General features: G+C 51.0%; 1 protein-coding gene across 1 annotated transcript; it reads left to right on the top strand.

The window, feature by feature from the left end:
* Window positions 1-15,101: 15,101 nt before the first annotated feature.
* On the top strand, window positions 15,102-17,679 carry HAND1 (heart and neural crest derivatives expressed 1). The gene is made up of 2 exons (XM_065409899.1): window positions 15,102-15,593; window positions 17,578-17,679. The coding sequence occupies exons 1-2, from the start codon at window positions 15,102-15,104 to the stop codon at window positions 17,677-17,679; spliced, it is 594 nt and encodes a 197-aa protein (XP_065265971.1).
* Window positions 17,680-23,294: the final 5,615 nt, after the last annotated feature.

Genomic DNA, 23,294 nt, shown 5'->3' with positions numbered 1-23,294 from the left:
GTCTTTCTCCTCTGAAGACTGGGATCTACTCTCACATACTTTGAGCATCCTCATCATGTGTCCACATAAAAACGGGGTGGGAGGTGGTCTCATGGCTCAGCATTGATCGCTCTGATGAATCAAGAGTGGAAATGACCAACTCTGAAGTGACGTCTGGCCCAGGACCTTGGAGGACAGGAAGATGGTGGGGAAATGCATTCTCAGGAGTGCTGGGATTAGAATTGGGAGACTCAGACTCAATACCTGTAGAGGATCCCGACTCTCACTGTGGGAAAAACAAAACTGAAAAAGAATTCATTGAATGAAGCTAACTAAAATAACGTCAGCCAAGGGCTTCCCTACAGAATTGCAGTCAGGACAAATGCCAGTGATCACTATCTTGTCTCTGTTTAACATAAAGGGCCAGGTCTGTAAAGGATTTGTGTCCACAAATTTGGACCCAGTGTTTCTCACGCAGGGAAAAAAAATCTGCTCTTGCACATGCAAACTGATCTGCCTGCACAATGGCTGTTTGCTCACACAACTTGGGGGCTTTCCACACGCATGCTGTTCCACACCTGAAACGACAGGCTGTTTGGCCACAAATATCCACATGACAGCCCTGGATAGAGAAAGAAACATACAACCTCAGTCCTCTCCTGAAACCTTGCAAACAGAGGTTTGACAACCTTCCCCTTTCCACCAGGCAGCTTTTTGCTCATTTTCCAGCATTGTGGAAGACCTAGTGACAATTCCACACCCAAAAGGAATTATGATTGACTTCACCAAATGACCGGCAGGATTATTTGCTCTACCACAATCATTGCTAAAGAAACCAGGGAGAGGAAACTAGGCTGTCTGCAAAAAACCCTATTACTTACCTGGGGCTTTATGGGCTGGCTTGTTACTCATAGAATAGAATCATAGAATATCAGGGTTGGAAGGGACCTCAAGTCCAACCCCCTGCTCAAAGCAGGACTAATCCCCAGACAGATTTTTACCCCAGTTCCCTAAATGGCCCTCTCAAGGATTGAACTCACAACCCTTGGTTTAGCAGGCCAATGCTCAAACCACTGAGCTATCCCTTTGCTGGTGATTGTTTTCCAGAAGTTGTGATGCTCTACAATGATGCATTATGGAGCATCAGCAGCAAACCTGGAACTGACTAGTGGATTTTGCAGTGACTCTAGGGATTAATTTATAAGGTTAATCTAATATGTGATGAATGGCCTTCGTAGCCTGGCTAGTGGAAGAATGGACACACATTTCCTTGTCTTCGTTCCCTTTGTAAGTCTCCTTAAAAGGGAACCAAAGGACATTCTGGCTTTTAAGATTCAGTCAAGATGACTTTTTTTTTTTTAAACCAAACCAACTAAGTTTGGGGCACTTTGCTGCTGGCGCTGACAGACAAAACGAAACAGAGAAGGGTGACACAGATAACAGCGTCATGTAAGCCACCTTCGTGCGATGTCCATTCGTACTGTATTGTCATGTCTGTAATGCTTTTCAGATTGTGTATTTCAAAAACGCATTCCAGAGTAATGTCTGACATGCCGGCCTTGGAACAATAGCTCTGTACAGGCAACGGAGAGCATTGTTTTTAAGTGACTGGCTCAGCTCCTCCAGTCTTTCAGCAGCTGCTGGCTTCTTACTCTTTTTAACAGAGTTTTATATGGGCCTGATTTAGAAAACCAGGTGTGAGGACACAGAGGTATTGCTATGGAGTAAAGCAGATCACGTTTTTTTTATTTGAAATTTTTTTTTATGAAAAAGTGGCCTTTTTATCCCCCACCACCAAAAAATAAAACCCAACTCAAACCCACCTGCAAAATCTTCCAGTTTTTGAGGGGAAAAATACCGGTTCTTTTTTTTTCAATTTTTGAAACTAAAAATGAATTATTTCAGTTTTGGGTTTTCCCCCACTACTCTCCTTTTTCGGGTGCAAACTCGGGGGGGGGGGAGCAGGGGGTAGAGAAGGAGGAAAAAGGAAGAGAACAGGGAGGAGGGGGAAGGACTCCAACTCACACATTTCATTTTCACTTTTGGTGGGGGGAAAAGTTTTGGTTAAATTTTTTTTTTTTTTTAGATAAATATATTTTGAATTTTGTCATGAAACATACGTCCTAGCTTTCGGCCAGCTCTGTTGTAGCAGCATTTTCAGGACAGAAATGTAATAACATAGCAAGACAAAAAGGAGACATGTGCCCAACGCTAACATCTATTCATCTGCCTGGCACTTATACCCTGTAATGTTCTATCATTAAGCATGTGTCTAATTCTTTGTTGATCTTAGTCCCAAATAGCTGCTTCTACTGCTACTATAGTCCACTGTCCTACCCACTTCTTACCCCCGGCCCCCACCAGCAGTTTCCCTCAGTTCTTTGGCTTTGATCAGTTTCTTTTCATGCCTCTAGTATTTGAGCTTGTTCCCCATTTTAATTCGTTTTGTGGCATCTGCCTTTTCTCTACCCTGGAGAATGTTAAAACAGCCGGTTTCTCCCCCTCACTCCCCAGTTTTCTACCAAATCTAGGGAGCTGCACAAATTATGAGAGCCCCTGCTGAACTGTAACATTGCCAGGGCTCCCGAAGCAAGAAATTGGTCCCTTCTGGTGCAAACGAGGCCTGTTTTTGACCTGACATATCCCATGGCACTGCCATTGGAGGCAGAGGGGTGCACATCAGAATTTGGCCCTGGTACACTAGGTAAAAACTAAGCACAAAAGGATGGGACATTGTGGAAGATACACACAGCAATATTTCATGTCAGGTTCATTCATTAATATAGCAAGATATTTAGAGACCAAGCAGTTGGGTTGCTAGGTCTAGCTATGGTGCTCATCCGGCCCCATCACTGTAGCACAATCTGTAATGTATTTACCTTTGCACACACACACAGGAGGTATAGCAGTGCTATTATCCCCATTGTATAGATGGGGAAACTGAAGCACAAAGCAATTAAGTGACTTGGCCAAGGTCACATAATGGATATGTAGCAGAGAAAGGAATTGAAGCCAGTTCTCCAGAGTCCCAGGCTAACGGCTTAACCACTAGATCACCCAAGAGGGGAGATGGGTGGAAGAGCTGCTATTTGCAGCAACATCTCACCAAACTGGTGCAAATTACAGCTCATCAAGTCTGTTAACTTGTGTGGGCTCCCTCTGTGTACTCCACATCACCTCCTATGGGGATGCTCCGGGGGCACAGGAGTCACTCCAGCTGAGCTCTGCTGCCAACAAACCACTGAGTGAGGCCGAGAGGGACAAGGGGCCAGTCCCCTTTACAGAGGCACTTGGGCACCACAAAGAAAGGTCTCCCTGCGTGTGGGGGCGGCAAGTACCAGGGGGAGGAACAACGCTCTTAGCCCACTCCAGGAGCTCCCCAGTGCCTGCAGAGAGGAGCACGTGGCCCTGTGTTTTTATATGCTTGAAAAGAAATTCCCTGGGATGGACGTTACAGCTGATCAGGTTGCCAAATCTATGTTTCAAAAAGCTGCTACATGCAAATATATTGCCCAGCCGTGCATTCCTGACAGCAGAACTCCCACGAACACCCGTAACACATTATAATGACCTCCGGGCCAACTGTGTTCCACTCCCTTTCCTTCTCTCTCAGAAGAAACCCACCCAGCTAAGCCTAAATTTCATTGGTAATTGAAAAGTGGAGACCACAATATATCCAAAGGGGGGATTGACAGCCCAACTGGCGATTTGTGTCAAATACGCTCTGCACATAAAGCACTGGACAAAAGAAGATTTTCTTTTGAAGAAAAGTGGGACAAACTACACCTCGCATGAGTGAAATCCACCTGCATGCACATAACTCATAAGCCAAAGGACCAAGAGCCCAGCGAACACTGAGGATGTGACACAAAGCCAACAAAAAACTCAGCATCCAAACTGAGAGCTCCTTAGTGAGCCGCCTTGTGGTATGCAGGAGGTGCCAGCCCAGGGTGGAGCCTGGGCACAAGGTGGACGTTGAGGACCAAGAGGAGGGGATAAAGACGCAGTCTGCCTGATAAACCTGAACATCAATCCTAGTGGTCGTTGCGTAAATATCCATACCCGACTGGCCCATAGACAAGGAAAGGACATAGCACATCAGAGCACTGGTCCATCTAGTGTAGTATTTTGTCTCCAACCATGGCCAGAACCAGATGCTTCAAAGAAAGCTGCAAGAAACTGCCCTACAGACAATTATGCAATAGCGTTCTCCTGTAGTAAGTTTCTTCCCCAGCCACTGGCAGCTGGCTTATGCCCCTTATACATTTGCTTAAAGCGAGGAAGTCACATTTGGTTATTGTCACGGATTATTGTCACCACCATGCACTGCATGGTAGCGTTTCCCCGACTGCTTGATTGAATGGGGCAGAATCCGTTTCATATTATCATCCAAACCCTGCACAAAGAGCCAGGCTGGTCTCAGTTACACCTGCGTACATTGGGAACAAAGTCAACACCTTGTGTAATCAGAATCCAAATGTTGCCCAGTGGCTTGAAGGCTGAGATTACCTAGGATGCTATTTTTTTCTCACTGAAGTCAAGGAGAGTTTTGTCATCAGCATCAAGAGCGTGCCCAGGACCGGTAAGGTACTTGCTTAGAAACAAAACAAAACAAATTCTCTCCGTACCAGTAAGTGAGTCCTTCCATTGACTTCAATGGGCATCGGATCAAGCCCCACATGAGCGATGCTGTTTGAAATAAGATGCAGAGCACCCAAGCCAGTTTAGAAAAATGGGCTTGGGATTGTTTCTTATACAGGGCAGTGAGAGTGCTGTCAAATTCCCTTTCCCTATTGTTTGCGTCCAATGTAATTTGAAATCAACCTTAAGCCTCTTTGGGGAACACCTGCTCTGCTCAGCCCAACGACCCACTGTTGACGTGGCTCAGCAATTTTCTGAGTTAATTTATGGCTGCCAGGCCGCATTAGCAGCAATAAATGTGGAGACTGGTTTCACCAAAATTGTGAGTTATGATTTTTCAAATAAATACATCTTCCTATAAACCAGCACTCTGTTTAGTTTGAATGTTCCCCGCAGACACATCCATCTACATAAAATACACACCAGAGGAAGCGGAGCTGTGACTTTGTTCTGATGACATCAAAACGTTTGTAAACACATTGTCATTTACAGTATTAGTAAAGGGGGGAGGGAAATAACCGTGAGCCGCCAGGCCTGTCCCTCCTGGAGCACATGGAAAATGTAATATTCTTTTTCCATAAAGCTTTGTTTGCGTTTTGATTTATCCAGGCCATTAAGAGAGGGCAGTGGTTGGTTTACCATAAATAGATTGTAGTTCTTTACAGACCAATGTTGCACTCAGCGTTTATGCAGCTTTTTGAGAAGTGCATACAGAGGAGACGCCATAGATAGCTGTCTGACAAAACAGCAAAGGGTCAGGGCTTAGCATCCTCCTACCACCAAGAGAATTGTCCAACAAATCAGAGCTGGCCAAATCATCTGCCACCTACTTTCAAAGGACCCTTCTCAACTGCACTGGAATTTACTCCAGAATTTCTCTCCTGTCCTTTGGTGTAGCTCTGATCACTAAAGACCTGACTCAAAGCTCATTGACACCAATGGGAAAACTCCCATTCACATCAATGGGCTTTGGATCAGAGCCTCTTTCTCCCACCAGCACTTGCATTCAGGTAGTACCTCACTCCACAGGGAGTCTCACTGCTTTCACTCTTGGGCACATACATCAGATAAGCCGACTCATCTTGATTTCAGTGGGGCTAACTTGATGAGGAAGGTGCCAGTTAGCATTAGAGCAGCAGAATGAGGTTCTTCGGTGTCTGTGGTTGTGGGACTCACTAGCTTTGGGCTAGATTTTTGTTTGTTTTTATTTTTATCTGGGGAGGGAGGGGGAGTACGCCGGTGCTGAAGGACTGCATATCGAGAGGGTGAAGCGCAGCTACATGATGTTAAAAGTGCGAAGAGTAACACAATTATGCTCATACAAGGCAGCTGTGGAAAATTCTTCTCCCTAGGGAAAGTGTATTTTGGCAATTGTCATTTATTTTGCTAATTATAAATAAAGTACTTTTTTTTATCAGGCTGACAGTGAGCGATCAGGTTTTGTGGATGGGCTGGCAAAGGTCTATGCCAGTTTTCCATGGCCACCGTGTGTGTATACACACTCTCTCTCTCTTATATAATGCCATAGTCCTATACCAAACAGAGGGATGGTTTCTTCCTGGCCACAAAGAGCTGACAATCCAAATAGCAATTATACTCTAGAGCATCTGTTATATCCTTGCAAGCTAATGGGAGGCAGAGACTACTGGCCTGAACAAAGGACTACAGGTGGGGTGGGGAGCTTGAGTCAGCATTGATTTACATCCTTTGTAGGTTGGTGTCTTTCCCTTGACTTCAGTGGAGTCACTCCTGATTTACACCGGGTTAGGCATGTAAAGGTGAGGAGGGTTGATCCCATTTCTTTGATCGAGCCCCTCCTAGAGGTGGGTGGGTGATGGTTCCTCACTTCACTGGCCATTTTGAAAAATTCAAGAAAAATATTTCAGGTTCACCAAAATATTTCATTTGGATTTTGAGCATTTTAAAATGTTTGCCAGTAAAACAAAATAAAATCAAAGGCAATTTCAAAATGAAAAGTCATTTTGGACCAAACGAATCAGACTAGATTTCACTTTTTTTCAGATGTTTTAAATCCTTCCCCCTCCCCCCCCCCCCCATCAACAATTCGGCCAAATCTGTACCAATGAGAGAAAAGAGTCCCAGTCACCACAGCTGCATTTTGTTTGCTGAAAAACAAGGTTCAGTTGAAATGTTTCACCCAGCTCCAGACACACCTGATACCCACCAATGGGAGGGTGAGGGAGGTCAGAGTCCAAACCGCTTCCCTTCTTCTCCTGCCTTTGACATTGACTCCCTCGGTGCCTCAGTTTCCCCACCAGTAAACTAGGGCAATAAACCAACCTTCCCAGGGGCATAAGTGTTCGGGAGGGCCTCAGTGATTATTAGTATTGTTCCCTTATTTGATCTGTGGGCTATAAATGCCTAGGGACCCCCTTAGCACAGCACAGCTGTACAGGAGACAATTGTACAGAGCTGACTGCTGCTCAGAGAGGGGGATGCAGGATTCCTAGAGTGGAAAGCCAGCAGATCAGCAGCCCTCTGGGACAAGCCGTGCCAAGGGGCTGGGGGCAGGGGCTGGAAGCATGAGAGGTCTGTGGAGCCAGTAAGGAACGGGTGGGAGCAGCATCTGTGCCCGGACAGAGCTCAGTGTCCCGGCCTGATCTTGCGTACACCCCCCTCTTGCCCTCCCCCTGCTTCGGATGGAAGCCGATTGACATTATTTATACCTAGGAAAATATCCAAGGGCTTCGCCCATTCCTCATGCTGGAGGGGCCTGATTTATGGGATGTTACAGTGAGACATTCATACACAAGACAGGGGGAATATTTTACGGGGCTCCAATGTAAACAGCGCTGGAGCAGAGCCCCTTTTTATGGAGTCCCTGTTCTGACATGGAATCTGACAAGGGCCTGATTTACAGCCCTATTTAGATAAGGGAGCCCGGGGCCGGGCTAGCGAATGGCGTCAAGGTCACAGGACGCACCAGGATAATGTTTCGCTGGGCCGCAGATAAGGAGATCCTGTATACACCGCCCAAGAATGCAGCCTCGGCCCGGGGGAAGCACCAGCCGCCTCGGCTCCCAGGGAGCCCCAGCGAGCCCAGCCCCTCGGGCAGCAGCCCGGGTGCACTGGGGTGGGCAGGGCCCAGGAGCCGGGGGCTGCACAGGTGATGGGAGCCCAGCCTTGGGGGCAGCTGGCAAGACACTCCTTCTGGGGGGGCTGGGAAGGGGTCTCCATCCCCCTCAGAGAATGCCCACCCAGGCAGCTGGCAAGCTGGGGGGAGCGTGAGCCTACCCAGACCCCCCCAGAACAATGGGCTCGGATCCGTACCCCCCAACACCAGTGAAGCCAGCAGGGAGATGTGTTGGTGCATGTGCGTTGCCTGTGGCCCTGTGTATGTTGCCTGTGTGCCTAGGTTTACTCTCGGTGTGTGTGTGTATGTGTGTGGTTAGCTGTCTGCGTGCGCTTGTTGTGTGTGTGTGTGTGTGTTTGTTTTCCCTGTTGTGTGTGTCCCTATAGATCCACAAACACACCCGTGCCATAAAGCGGGCACCGTGGCAGGCTGGCTTTGATCCGACGAGCCAAGTTCTTTCCGGATAAATAAACCTGGGAGTGGAGACTCCCTCCCGCAATTGTGGCAACAACCACAACGCAACACCAAGCCCACTCCGCGGCAGTGGCGTTCGGGCTACCCACGCGGCGAGCTGGCACGCGAGGGGCGCAGGGGACTCGCGCGCAGCCCTCGCCCCTTAGGTTTACACAGACACACCACACTGACCTGCTCACAGGTGAGGAGCGGGCGCTAAGCGGACTGGGTTTGCAGAAAGCAGGTGTAGACGCGTGGTTCCTCCCGGAGATCGGACCCCTAATCCCCCTACTCCGAAACCTGGGGTGTTTTCACAACCCTGTGGGTAGAAGTGACATTAAAGAAACTCGGGGAAATTTTGAAAAGTGCTAAATTTGGACTGGTCACAAACGCAATCTGGTTGAATGTAAAAGGTGTTGGAGTGGCAAGACCCCCCTTTTCACTAGATTAGAACAAGGAGGGTTAGAAAGGAAAATCAACCCGCGGGTCTCGATATTTATTCAGCTGATCGCCTCCAAATTCACAAGTTACAGTAAGTTTCTTTCTTTCTTTCTTTCTTTCTTTCTTTCTTTTCTTTTCCTTCCTTCTTCTTCTTCTTTTTTTTTTTTTTTTTTTTTTTAAATCTTTGGTTAAAAATAAAGCCAGAAAACTCTGGGCTAACGCGTGATCTTTGGTGGAAAATGACTCCGCTCGGGGGCTGACTGGTTTAGATGTATTTTCTATAAAGATACAGCCTCGCCTCCAAAGCACACCCACCGCTCTCGGCTCCCCGCAGCAGCCCAGAGCCGGGAAGTAGCGACCAATCGGGGGTGCAGCCGAAGGCTAAAACGATGAACGTGTTTTTTTTATGGAATATTTTCTAGGGTTGGGGATTTTTTAATGCCTTTTGGACGGCCCAAGTCCTGGCACCGTGGCTCGTATAAATCAGAGCTTTCCAAGGGTAAGGAAAAGGTTTAGCAGCCAGCCCAGTCCAGTCTATTAAAGGCGTAATAGAATCAAATGCGGAGGCTGCAACCGTATATTTTTATCTGATGCAGGAAAAGGCCAGGATGAAATGTTGCGGGCGCGCGCACGGTCGCTCTCCGTCTCCTCCCCACACCAGCTGTGAATTTCGGGGCATTCCAGAGCTCTTCAAACTACCACGGATGCCTGGCAACCAACTGACAGTCGAGGTGGAATGTCTCAAGCATCCGAACTGAGATCAATGGGGACTGCTCCGAATCGAGCCAGGGCCTGTGGCACGGCAGGGGTTAATGAAATGCCCCTGTACACGCTTCCCTTCAACCCCCAGGTTTCATAAACCCTTTCGCCCAACTCGCCTACTCCCTTATCAATGAGATTCCTTCGGCACAGACTCACTGTTAGGTCTGGGTGGGTCCAACCTCTGATTAGATAAATGAACCTGATATTTCTCTTCCGATTCAGGGGAAGGCCAGCGCTGATGGGAGCTAAATGATGCCCAAAACAGGAGGTTTCACTCTCCATACTTTGGGCGAGGAAAAATATGACCAGACTCAGGATAAAGAGCGCGTCTTCGGAAGTGCAAGGAGACTGACTCGCCTTCCCCCCCGCCGCCTAAAAAGCAGAGAGGGGTCCCATGGGTGGCTGGAAATTGATATAGGGCGCAGATCGTTATTCAGAGGATCTGATTAAATCCCACTCGCGATTAAATCCCTCTCTCGCACGGCAGCAGCCGCAGGTACAGAGAAACAGCCGCACACTCGCCCTGTGTGTGACCCTGGTATATACACAACGCGGGTAGCGAGCAAAGAAAAGCGCTTCTGGGACCTCTCTCCTCCGTGGCCAGATACAACGCGGGGCGTTAAAGCCTTTGCTACTGTACGGAGCGAGGTCTGGAGCGAGCCCAGCTGAGTTGACAGAGCTTTGCAAAGGGGTGAGGGCGACAGACCAGCCCGCGGGTGTCAAAGGCAAAGCCAGGCCCTGGTTACCTTGGGCGTGTGTATCAAATATTCGTAGCCCAGGCGCGCTGCTTTGCAGGCTGGCTTTTGGCGAGGAGCGCTGGGGGAGAGTCCAGGAGCGAAGCGAAGTTCTGCCAGGCTGTGCCTACCCGCTTTGAGAGGCAGATCGGAGACGGGACCCTTGGGTAGGGTGACCAGACAGCAAGTGTGGAAAATCAGGACTGGGGTGGGGGGTAATAGGTGCCTGTATAAGACAAAGCCCCAAATATCAGGACTGTCCCTATAAAATTGGGACATCTGGTCACCCTACCCTTGGGCCATCAGCCCAGAAATGGCCTTGGACCTGAAGCCATAGCTCCGATTAGAAAATCATTGGATTGAAACCACCGGCTTCACCTGGGGGGAGGGGAGGCTGACAAGTATTTTTTTAGGAAAAGTCTTCTGATGAGAAAGATTTCCCCTTCTAGTGGGAGCCCGCTTTGAAACGGGGAGGGGGGAACTAGGATACTCAACGTTTTCCACTGAACGCAAGGGTCTAATGCCGCCTAATTTAGATGGCCAAATAATCAATAACAAATGTTTCCAGCGCACTCATTTAAGGGGGTTGTAAAAGGGGGAAACTTTGCACCATATAAGAACAAAGCCACACACAAAAAGAGGGGAGGAGGGGGATCCAGAAGTGTAAGGCTAACCTGTTTCTCATGCCCCAGATATCAAAGACAAGGATTCAGGGCTGGCAAGCAATCGCCAGGAGGTGTATTTTTAACCCCCCTAATGGCATTTGCGATATGGAAAATCAGATTGGACCAGATCCGATGTAGAGGAAGATTGAGCCCCGAGACTTACTGGCTTTTAAACTCGGATTGTAACAAATCGCTCTAGAAAATAGCAGGCATTTAAATGGCTCCCGAATTCACTGGAGACGACCCGGGAGCTGTGATTGAAATAAGTCAAATAAAATTTGTCATCTTTAAAATGTAAAAAGACATTAATGGTCTGTTAGGTCGGATGATTAATATAAGCGCCTGAAAACAACCCTAAAACATTTCCACCCTCAGCGAGAAGATTAATCATTGGAAAAGGTATTTAATCGTTAACATACCTCTCTGCCCAAACGCTTTAACAAAGCAGCGGGCTTGGCTGGCTTGGCAAACTAACGGTTTTTCCTCTCGCATAGGTCTGATTGCAAACACACACACACACACACACACACAAATGCAGCGCCCAGATGTGTGTGTTTAGATACACGTCGACACACAGCTAGACACAGTACATTGATGTGCGCACACCCAGAAATATACACCGTGGAGGTTGCCAGAGAATGGAAGAACACCGCTATGGTTATGGTACCGATATTATATGGAATAGCACACCTCTTTGCAGCGTATTCGTTCGTTAAACTTTCTACGAGGTTTGGAAGAAGCAGAGCGCAATATACAGCAGAAGGCAATTAATTACTAATTACGGTTATATTTTGCCCTTTGATTTCACAGCCGTTTCTGGAAGCCGCGAAGGATTTCGTTGTTTTGGTCTCATTTAGAACGGTGTAAATCCGGAGCAAGCCCCTTGCCTCCAGTTGGGTTACTCCGGATTTACACGGGGGTGTAGATGCAATCGGAATCTCGGAATAGGCATGTCTTGCTGTCCATTCCCTTTGCTCTTTGTGGATCCCCAGGTCCCTGGCTACCGCGGGACAATACCCCGGGCCGCCCCCTTACAACAATATTTTCAGACCATGAACCCAGGGTGCCCATGGGGGCAGCTCCTTAGCCACCGCACCCGACCGCCCAGTTCCAACCCAGGCAGTTTCACTGGGTTGCCAATCGTTGTCAATCGTGTCTTGGTCCAAGGAGCTCCACAGAGCCCCGGCATGTCGGGGGCTGCTTAGGGCTGACTAGTCCCAGGGCAGGGCGGATCCACCGCGCCCAGGGACCCGGGTGTGCTAGGCAGGGGCGCAGGGATAGCCCACACCTGAGGATGTGAGACCTGGGCAGGGCCTTGGCTTTCCCAGCCCATCTCGGAAAAGTGCAGCGCAAGGGGGATTGTGGGGGTTGAGGGGGAATATGTCAGGGCCCGATCCTGTGCTCTGACCCAAGAACCCCAGTCCCATCGAGCTGCAGGATTTGGGCCCTCACCCCTCTTCAAACAGGCGGCCGGGCTTTTTCCAGCCTCTGCGGAGCCATGCACCAGCGACCCTCGGGCTGCTGCAGCTCGCCTCTAGCTGAGATTCTCCAAACCACTGGACAGCAGGCCAGCAGCCACCGAAAGAGGCCATTAGCCGCCCAGAATCCGGATTTAGAGCTGCTGGCCAGGAGAATCCAAGCGGACAGAAATGCACCCAATCCGAACAAGCAGTAATACAAAATGCAATCCGATTTATGGTCACCATATCATCGGCGACGTTGCATAATGCGCGCGCGCACACACACACACACACGGGGTGTGAGGGCAGATCTACCCCCGAGGGTAATTACAGGGCAGGATCTGCCCATTTTAACTGCTTGTGGACTCTAGTTCATTGACCCCCGTCATTCACGTGTGTCCCTGTCCCGCGAGGGATCTGGGGACATCCCCCCTCGTGCATTCACACCCGTGCGCACAGTCCCGCCCGTGAGTCACACATTCTTAAGCCGTGACGGTAACAGTGCCCAGATGTTCAGCATCATCACACCATTACCCCGCGCGCTGCCCCGCAGGAGGGGCCCTGCTCAGCCCCTTAACCCAGCGCGGGGTGCTGGCTGCGCCCCGGGGATCTGCGGGCAGGGCCTTGGGGCCATTCGGAGCAGGGGGTTCGCCTGCCCAAAGCGAGTCCCCTCGGAGCCCCCCAGGGGCAGGAAGTGTGTGTGTGTGGGGGGGAGGGCTGGCCTGGGCCCACAGGGAGCTGGGTCTCGGGAGGCTCCCACCCCCAGGCCGGCGCTCGCTGCCCAGCGCACACGGCGGTTCCTTGGCCTCCCCACCATCCTACCAAGGCTCGGCCCCCAAACCAGGGGCGGACCGAGCTTAAGAGAGCCCAGAAGTTGTGCCCTGCCCGAAGAGAGGGGCTGTGTGGGGCCCGGTTCGATGCCCACTGTCCCACCCTGCGCGTTCAGGGGCCTGGGCTTTAGGGAACCTACCGAGTCCAGCACGCCCCATTACTGCCAGCGGCGAAGCGCTCCTCCAGGAGCGGGACCCGGACACACATCGGGGGGGACCTCTCCCTTGTCCAGCTCTGCTGCCGGGAAACACGGTCACGCCAACCTGCCGGGCCCCGCCGCCTGGATTCACCCCCCCCCCCCATCGCTCCACCGTCTCCGACCCGCGGGGTCCCCCCAGGCTGGGCCAGAGACGGGGGAGAAAACCCGCCCTTGCCCCTTGGTGCTTTCAGCGACTGGCTTTCAAACGTTTCCCTGCCGAGCTATTCAGTCAGTTCCCTGCCCTCCCCGACCCGCTGCGGGAGAACCGGGCTGCATGACCCGTGTGTACGCGCGGGGGTAGATTTCCTTAGGACCGAGCCCCCCACGGGAAGCACAACCGGATTTGGGAACGCGGACCCTCCTGTGGGGACGGGGGTTAGAACCACACACACCTTTTAAGCCCATTTAGCGCCCCCCCCCGTTCCGAGCCTCGATTCAAGGCCACTTGCCCCGCAACTTTGTGTATATTTTTTTGCATATTCGGCAATTTCCAGGGGCGCAGGATCAACTGCAAAGCTGGGGTGCCGGGGGACGGGATTTGTCTGACCTGGTGGGGGGAGAAGCTGCGGTCACTCGCCCAACCGAGACTGGCACAATTGATCCCCGAGCCCATGTGGGGCCAGGCTGAAGAGAGGGAACAAAAGGAAAAGAATCAAACGGGGACCTAGCAAAGGCCAAGGCGGATCAGACTCCACTTCGCCGCGCTCCTAATTACAAATCCAAGCCATTCGGTGACCTGCTCAGACAGGGGGGAACTATTTGACAAGCAGGAGATCTGACTGTCAGCTCGATAAGTCTGATGGTTCAACGCATCAGAAGCTCCAAGGAGGAAGCGCCTGGCTTTCCCCGCGGGCTGCATTTCTCTGGTCATTCAGAGCTTTTGCGTTTACACGTGAACCTACACACACGAGTTCGACGCCGCTTACCCTGGGGATCGCGGGGCGTTCTAAACAACTCCCCTCGCTTTTCTTAAGCAACGCAAACCCTGGACAATGTGTGTCCTTAAAATAAAAACTCCAGGGGCAGATCTGCGTAACCCCAGCCCCGTTTGTGCCAGGACTGATAGGGCTGGATACATGTGGGCGCTCATCCCGGGCGGCGTCGCTACGGCTTTCTTACCACCCGGCCCATTGTGACTAGAATTATGAAACCTTTCAGGGACATCGCTCCCGGGTTGCCTTTTCTCCTCTAGTTCAGCAATTCTTTCCTCGCCAGAAAACAACCCCCGGGAAGCGGGTTTCTCGGCGGGGCTGCCGGGGGAGCGCAGTCGCTCTGTCTGATTTCCAGGATGGCCTTTTATTGCTCCGAGTCAGTGTTTGACACAGACCCCGGTTTACTGGCGGGAGCAAACAGAAAGGTGTGATAAAAGTACTGCGCAAATAAACTCAGCCCGGTAAAGCAAACAGCTCTGGGGCACTTCTCCCGCCTCCCCCCTTCTGCAACGGACCCGCCCCTTTCCATTGGCTCTGGGGAAAGTTTGACATCAAAGCCCCCTTCCCTATATAAAGGCAGAGCTGGGAGGCTGCAGAAGGGTTAAAAAACCACCCCCCTCCCCACACACACACCCCTTTTCCCCGCCAGCGGAGCTGGGTGCCGAGGACAAACGTCCCAGCAGAGAATTTGCTAAGGAGCCGTTCCAGGGCCTGGCTTCCCCGGCCTGGAGGAACATCTGAGCTGCGGAGAGTCGCCCAGGCTCGAGGGAGCGCAGGCAGGAAGCTGCCCCGTCCGGCCCAGGGGGTGTTGGAGCAAGGGATGGCTCAGGCTGCCTAGGCGAGCCCAGGGCAGGGTAGATCTCTCCAGCCGGGCTCTTTCTCCGGGACCGCTCCGCGCCTCGGGCAGACCATGAACCTGGTGGGGAGTTACCAGCACCATCTGCTCCACGAGCCCTTCCTCTTCAACCCGGCCTCCAGGTGCCACCCGGAGCGCTCCTACTTCCAGAGCTGGGTGCTCAACCCGGCCGAGGTGTCCCCCGAGCTCTCCGGGCAGCCCTCCCCCTACCCCAGCGCCGAGTTCGGGGCGCCGGGGCCCGGCCACGGGCCCAGCCGGCTGGAGGCGCTGAGCAGCAGGCTGGGCCGGCGGAAAGGCGTGGGCCCCAAGAAGGAGCGCCGGAGGACCGAGAGCATCAACAGCGCCTTCGCCGAGCTGCGGGAGTGCATCCCCAACGTGCCGGCCGACACCAAGCTCTCCAAGATCAAGACCCTGCGCCTGGCCACCAGCTACATCGCCTACCTGATGGAGGTGCTGGCCAAGGACAGCCAGGCCGGGGAGACCGAGGGCTTCAAGGCCGAGCTCAAGAAAACGGACAGCCGGGAGAGCAAGCGGAAAAGGGAGCCGGTAAGGCCGAGGTGGGAGCCGGTTGACGAGGGGCTGCGCGGGCTAAGGGGAGCCGTTGCTCTGGGCTCCCTAGGGCCGTGCCCAGAAAGGTGCCCAGGTCAGTGGGACGCCCCGGTGCATGGGAGGCGTGTACCGCCTCGGCCGCTCTCCCGCATGGGACCTCAGCTACCCTGCACGGGGGGCTGGTTCCACCCCTGTGCCCGTCCCGTGGGTTAGCGGGCAGCGAGCTTTCTGCTGGCCGGCGAGCCCCGCGCTTTGCGAGCTCGCCCGTCAGAGGCAGCTCCGGCGAAGGTCCGGGGGGGGGGGGGGGTACGTAGCGTGATTTCCCGCGGCTCTACGCCCGGCCACACCGAGGGCAGCAGATAAATGCTCCCGCAGCCTTACCGCTGGTGATGCGCGCCACGCCGCAGCGCAGGTTGCAAGACTATTGCTCTGTGGCACGGGATATTAGATTGCAGCGCGGATGCGGCTGGGCGCGATCGACACGCTGCGCTGGGGTTTTATTCTGCGGACTGGAGCCCGGGTTTATCTTCGCCAGAGCCCAGGGCAGGGGGCTCCGTATTCCGATTCCCCCCTGCGGTCTAAACGGTCCCTGTTTAATCCCCCATCGAGTGGAGCTGCTTCAACAGTTCGCACCTTTCTTAAGGGGGAGGCGGGAAGCTTTTAAACATTGCAAATGGGAAATCCCCCTTCCCCACCCCCCAGCCGCCAGGCCTTGCTCCAGTTCGGGCTAGTTGGAAAAGTGGGGGAGCGCCTGGATGCGATGGGCGGCCCCAGCCTCCCTGCCGGGCTTCCAGGGACAGTCAGACTCGGGCCCTTCCTTCGCGGCAATGTTTTTACGAGTCTTTTTTTTGTTCTGCACGCTGCAAACAAAAACCCCGCCGGTGGTGGGAATCCGAACCCCACTGGGACACCCGAGCTTCGCCCCAGACCATTTCCTACCTAGCGAGGGAGAGGGAGCGCGGGACACAGTCTGCCCCCGTTACAGCCCCACTGAGCGGGGCCGTGACACGGGCCAGACTGTAACCCCGGTCATGTTCTACACACAGGCCGATAAACGCGTCCACACAGCGAATCCCAGCCTTGGCGCTGCTACTCCCGTTACAAACCCGATTTGGGGGAACCGCCGCCTCCCGCCACGTTTTCTTTAACCCCCAAATCAAGGGCTTGTTTGCTTACATTTCTCAACAGGCGCGCTGCGCTCTAGTCCTGATTTTGAAACGAAAGCGCCAGCCCAGGCGACCCCGGTGCTGATCCGCCGCTCACCCAAACCCCGAGAACGTCTCCGGGCTCGGGGTGTGTCAATAATCGAATCCAAAGAAAATTCGCGGATCGATTAAAACACAAATACGCCTTGATCCCCGCCTCGTTGGCATGATTATTCCCAACGTGCCGCGCTGGTGGGAAAGGGCCGCATTTTGGAGGAAAAGACCAAAAATAGCCTCGCTTTTAAAAAGGAGCTTGTCTTTTACCGTGGCCGAGGAAATCATTTCCTCACCAAACAAAACCCGGAGCACCCTCCCGGTTGCGGGAGCTTGATATTTTTCAAGCGCAACTCCTTGTTTTCCTCTCATTCAAAGGAACAGAACCGCCTTGGCGCTTAAAGCTAATAGTGTGTAATTTACTAGAGTCCCGTTGTATTTACCAACAGGAGCGTGGACTTACAATAACGCCGCGTTCACTATTTAGAAAAGCACGGCGAATAAAGGCAAATTTATGGCTCTGCCCCGATCTCTAACATTTACAAACAGTAACACAATATACGATCTTTTTAACAGCACTCGCCTGAAATATACAAACAGAGGTATACAGTAGAACGCAGCCGGTTTGATTTGTTTTTCTTATTAAAATCCTTGCTCGTAAATATTTGGTCTCTCCCCCCCCCTTCATCTTTTAAATTTATATTTATTTTTGTTAAGCACTTACCCGTGTTTCCTTTTGTGTCTCTCCCCCCCCCCCCCTTTGGCTTTGTGTTTTTCTGCAGCAGCCTGAAGTCTACTCGCATTCCCTAGGCCATGGAGAGAAAAAACTTAAAGGAAGGACTGGTTGGCCTCAGCAGGTCTGGGCTCTGGAGTTAAATCAGTGAGAAGAGAGACACAAATCAAAGACTGAACTCATTTTTAAAACCGATTCCGAAGATTTTTCCCCCCCTTGAGCGCTCGTCAGGCTGGGAGTGTAACCAATCGCTCTTATCATGTGCAATGTTTAAGAAGGAAAAAGGGTTGGAGATGGGGAGAAATCCAGGAGGGGGGGAATATGAAGAACTGGGCAGGAGGAAAAGAACTCGTGAGAAACAGGGTGACTCTAGTGTAAACGAAACACGCTCTGCTTGTTCTAAATGCTCCGGAATTGGAATCGCTTCCCTACCTTATTTTTCCAGTGGCCTTAATTTTCTCCTTGCTGAAGGCATCCCCTGGTCTCTGTCTCCTTTCTCCATAAAAATGAAACGGATGCAATATGGACTCTCAGCAGAAACACAAATAAGAGCGGTAGGCAGGATCCTTTGCTGCCTGGGCAGTCTGGGGGCGGATTCTGATCATGGTGGACATGCAGAGGCAGTAATATCGGGAGGTAGCCCTGTGAGGTGAGTGAATGCAGGATCGGGACCTAATGCAGAGAGAGCTGCTTGAATCGAATGAGCCCTCAACTCATTTTTTTTTTGTAACCTTTCAGTTCATTTATTTTGTAACCAGTGTTTGGTTGGCTCCTGCCCTTGCCCAACAGTCTGAGGGAAACACCTTGTTCTGATTTTTGTAAATACAACCCCCACGTTGTTGAAATGTGTTGATGTATTTAAACTACCTAAAGCATTTGGGAAGTTTCCTGTGCCGGGTTTTCTACCTCAAATTTGTATGACCACTTGCCGAGAAAACAGGTTCGCCAAGCCAACTATTTATGTGGATTAAAAAAAAATAAATAAAAGTTTTATTAAAACGGACTTTCCCCTTTTCGGCCAGACCGCGGTGCCTCCAGGGCTGGCCCAGCAGCCCGCAGTCAGATGCTTTGCTGCGGGTGAAACGGACAAGGACAGCGGCGTTCTCTGAACGGCTAAAACAGGGGGTTTCTTTTAAAATCGGATTTATATAAAATACTAAAAGAAACAGGAAAATTAGCATTGATCAATTGACCCCTTTCGGATTGTAATATAGATTTGATAGTGCACTAGGTGTGTGTATATACCAGATCAGATCCGGGTTCGGTATAGATGTAGAGAAAGCCACATGTAGATACTGCTGATAATATTAGAGCTATGTATAATACTGTGGGCTCTAGAGATAATTAAATCTACATATCTAGATTATTATATGCATATATAGTATAAAACCTATACAAGGATGTTACTAGCAGGGGGCTGGAACAATTTATATAGTGGGGGTGCTGAGAGCCATTGAACCAAACTCTAAACCCTGTAGATGCTGGAAACCACTTCAAGCTAAAGGGTGCTGCTACACCCCCCAGCACCCCTGGTTCCAGCACCTTTGCCTACTATTCTCTTTATATTGCAGGGGTATCTGGAAGCATCACTTCGTTTGTGGCTTTGGTGTACTAAGCCCTGTACTGATCTCTTTCCTGTATCCAAATAGATATCAACAGAGAGGAGAGCTAGAGCTGTATGGATCGAGATACAGGGTATTAGATAGTGGATGTCCCTCCCACACACCTACAGTATATATTCCTTTAGAAATATATAGTTACTATATATATTGACAGCAGATTAATAGATTTAAGGCCAGAAGTGTCCATTATGGCCATCTAGTCTGGCCTCCTGCATAACAGAGGCCTAAGCATTGCACCCAAAGATATATGTGTATTTTTATTAAATTTATGTGTGTATTTTTATTATATAGGTATCTAAATATTCATACAAAATACAGACATTATATTACCAATATATCTAGATCTATATCTAGAAGTAATATTTATTGTATGGTCACATATTATATTGATTTGAATATACATATACACTCATATAGCCAGCACACACATTGTGCAGCGTACAGAAGTGTGGGGATATGCAGCATCTCTCGGTGTATGTATAGTCATCTGCACACACAGATAATTACTGGGGGGGAACAAGGGACTTTTCAGAGTCTGAAGGGTTAATCCCCTGTGTTTTATAGGGGTGGAAACTCCATTAGTGTTAATGTGGCAAGTCAAAGGAAACCTTTTTGCGGATTTCAAACGAAACATGGACAAAACTAAATCACTGGCCGCTCCGACTTGTGCAGGGGGATAAATAACCTTCTTTCAGCAAAGCCAAGAGAAGCGAGATCAAAAAGCCGGGCACATTTTAATGAGGAAAAACACCTCTGTAATAACGACTGCGCTGGGACCACAGAGCACCGGCAGTGTGTGACCTGAAGGGCCGGGCGGCCATCTGCAAAGGCTGCTGGGACTCTCCACAAAGCCTCTGCTAACAACAAGCACTGAGAAACACCACGAGCAGACGGCTCCTGGCGCCCACTCCGCTGCCTAGACCCGGCAGCATGGGGATGCAGTCCTACATGTCCCTTCCCCCAGGCAACCGGCCTTTCCCCTTGAATCAGGGCCCTGTGCAGTCACCACACAACCCCCAGAATATTGTGTAATTAGAGGCCGTATCCCTCTCTCATGACACCAGCTTGACCCTACGTAACCTCATTGGTTCCCATGCAGTTATTCCTGATTTACACCACCGTCAGTAAGGGATGGATCAGGCCCCGCACCTAGTTTGAGACGATCAAAGAATCAAAAGCTCAAGTAGTTTGCCTGGGCGTTTTACCCGTTATTTATTTGCTTATTTAGTGGGCTGCCAACCCAAGGGCCTCTGCCCTTTGTGGGAGCTAGCCAGGCCCCTTCCACCCCCCCCCCCCCAACAGTGCACATGGGGAATGGGGAACATGACAGAGAAAGATGCTGAGCTCCTCCTTGGAAGGAAAGAGCTACCTGGGTGCCTTTGTTCATCTCTCTGGAGATCCTGCATCCCTACCGGAGAAACCCAGCTCCTTCAAGCCGTGCCGGGGGTGGGGAGAAACCCATGGGAGCCAAGGTGAGGGCTGCCCTGATTTCGCCTCCTTGTGCATGAGGGACCTGAGGGCCACTTCTCTGCAGAATATGTGCAACCTGCCCCTTCCTGCCACACTCACCCAGGCAAAACTCCTGGGGAAGCCCAGGGGAGTCTGACCTGGGGAAGGACTGAAGGATTAGACCCTACAGTGATGTGGTTTCCTGAGCATGCTTGGGTCCCGATTCAGCTACATGTGCTTTTAGGCCCAATCCCCAACCAGCACAGCACTTAGGCACATGCTTAAGTCCCACTGATAGACTTTAATGGGACTGAGGTGTGTGCTTAAAGTCAGGCCCATGCTTAAGTGCTGTGCTGAACCAGGGAAGACGGTCAAACTGGGGTGTTAACCCCGTGTGTCCTGCCTCCCTTGCTCAGGTGAGAAGTCTTATGGGGGACGACAACACAGCAAAGAAAACCCCATGGCAGCAACTCTCAGAGCCCAGGTCAACTGGCTCAGGCTCCCACTACAGGGCTAGAAAGAGCCATGTAGCCGTTCGCCTCGCTGGGTCTCAGAGCCCAGGCTCCAGCCCCAGCCTGAACATCTGCATGGCTATTTTTAGCCCAGTGGCGCGAGCCCAAGTCACTCGGAGACTTGCTGCCGCAGGGTTTTTTGGCTCTGCAGATGTCCCGTTAGCTCACTGGCTTCCACTCAAAGCCTGCACGGCCCCACAGTAAACACAGAAGTGAGATTCCTTATGGGGTTTGGAAAAGAAGGAAGTTACCTCTCTGCTTCCACGCAGCACAGACACAACATGCTATTCTGATCCAGGAATCTCTGACACTGGAGACTAGCTCTCCCCTTCCGTCGCTTCCCTATCTACCCAGAGGGTGAAATACAACCCTTTTCACAAGCTTAAACCCTGCTTGAGTCACCGATGCTTAGCAAGAGCGTGACGCTGGATTCCCCCCTCCCCCTTGTTTCACGTGCCCACGTTTGGTTATTGGAGGGTTGTTTCGGAGGCCTAGCTGCACACACAGGTTTGGGGCCCAATCCTGCATTCCCTGTGTACCGCAAAGTGCCATTCAAATCAATGTCAGCGTGGAGGGGCCTGTGGAAGACAGGACCGCACCCTTGTTATTGGAAGGCTGCTCATGACCAGGAACGCCAGGCCAGGCGCATTTTTGCTCTTGAGAGCTGAGCTGAAAGCAGCGTGCTTTCGATTTAAAACTAGGCCTGTGCTCTGGGGCGCCCACAGGCTATGCACAATGGGTTGTGAGAGTTCTTTGGGTGTTGTCCGTGGGAGCTGGCCTATTTCAAACGCAGTGTACATCAAACCCATGGACTTGGACACTAAAATGCCTTATGGAGGATTATCCCCACAGCTGCAGAACAGCGCCATTTACAAGTCAATAATCAGGTCCATTTCCACTTCCTCCGGGGTGAGAGGGGGTAAGTAGTTCATAGATTTTTAAGGCCAGGAGGAAGCATTATGTCCATTGAATCTGACCTTCTGTGTAGCACAGAGCAGAGATCCCTGCGTCAAACTCAGCAGCCTATGGTTGAACTAGAGCATAACAGGGAGCAGCCAGTTATACCAGTACTGATCCTCCAGGCAGAGAGGAGGGGATCACATGGCAGAGAATAGGGTGCCAGGCGGGGGGCACAGAGAGAGGGAGGGGCCAAGGGACATGGAGGTGGCAGGGGAAACAGGAGGGTATGAGATGCAGGGGGCTGGGGAAGGGCACAGAAAGGGGTGCAGGGAAGGACAGTGTCTTTTATCCATATGAAAAAGTTTAAACACAAAATATTTTCAATATAACACTTGAAATGCTCAGTTTTCCACCAGGATAAAAGCCAAATCTCCCCCCCCCATGTATAACACCCCCCCCACATTTCCCCTCCAATCCTCACGCCGTTCACACCCACCCACCTGAGTATAACTACTTCCATCATACCTCAGCCCCAGGGAGAACTACCCCCCGTTCCTCCTTTCCCCTCACCTGCTGGGTGTAACTACCCCCCTGCCCCCCACCTGCAGATATAACTGCTCCCACCTTACGCCACACCTCACCCACTTCATTCCTCCCAGTATAACTGTCCCCCAGCCCCTCCACACCCCCTACAGACCTGCTAGAGTTTTTAGGAGGGAAGCCCCATTTTGGTGGGCCTCGTAAGATACCTGGCTGGGTTCTCTCCTGCAGACCTTGGACACCAGCCTGATCTAAAATGCTGGTGACTCAAGAAAAAAAACAACAGGGAAATTCCCAAACACCTTCATTAGAAAAGAGCTTGGGTTGATACTGAGCTTCAATGGAGCTAAGATAACTCCCTAAAAACCCCTCCCACCACTCCAAAGAGTTAAAAGTCTGTAAATGAACAGCTATGGGATCTAGCCAGTTTGCCTCTGCCGTGTAATCCCTCATGAACCAACAGCACCCCGTGATGCCCCTCCATGGCCAAGTTCATGAGTGGTGAAGCAAATCATCATGTGCAACCTCTCACCTAGGTATCATGTCCACAGGCGGTGGGCTGTATATTTACTAGGGCGCGATTTAAAAAAAAAAAATTAACAGTGCGATTAATCACGATTGAACAAGAATATCAATTTTCACGATACAGATTGCACTACAGTACTTGTACGAGGAGAACTGAAAAATACTATTCCTTTTATCATTTTTACAGTGCAAATATTTGTAATGAAAAATAATATAAA

Source organism: Emys orbicularis, chromosome 8 (genome assembly GCF_028017835.1).
Source record: "Emys orbicularis isolate rEmyOrb1 chromosome 8, rEmyOrb1.hap1, whole genome shotgun sequence".
Classification (NCBI taxonomy): domain Eukaryota; kingdom Metazoa; phylum Chordata; order Testudines; family Emydidae; genus Emys; species Emys orbicularis.
The sequence above is the reverse complement of the archived record's forward strand: the minus strand, read 5'-3'. Positions and strand labels throughout refer to the sequence as shown.

What these genes read in the sequence shown, in the direction of transcription:
- HAND1 (XM_065409899.1), top strand. Translation starts at nt 15,102, where the DNA reads ATGAACCTGGTGGGGAGTTACCAGCACCATCTGCTCCACGAGCCCTTC. An exon ending in GCAAGCGGAAAAGGGAGCCG is followed by an intron (nt 15,594 to 17,577) that starts GTAAGGCCGAGG and finishes GTTTTTCTGCAG; the next exon opens with CAGCCTGAAGTCTACTCGCA.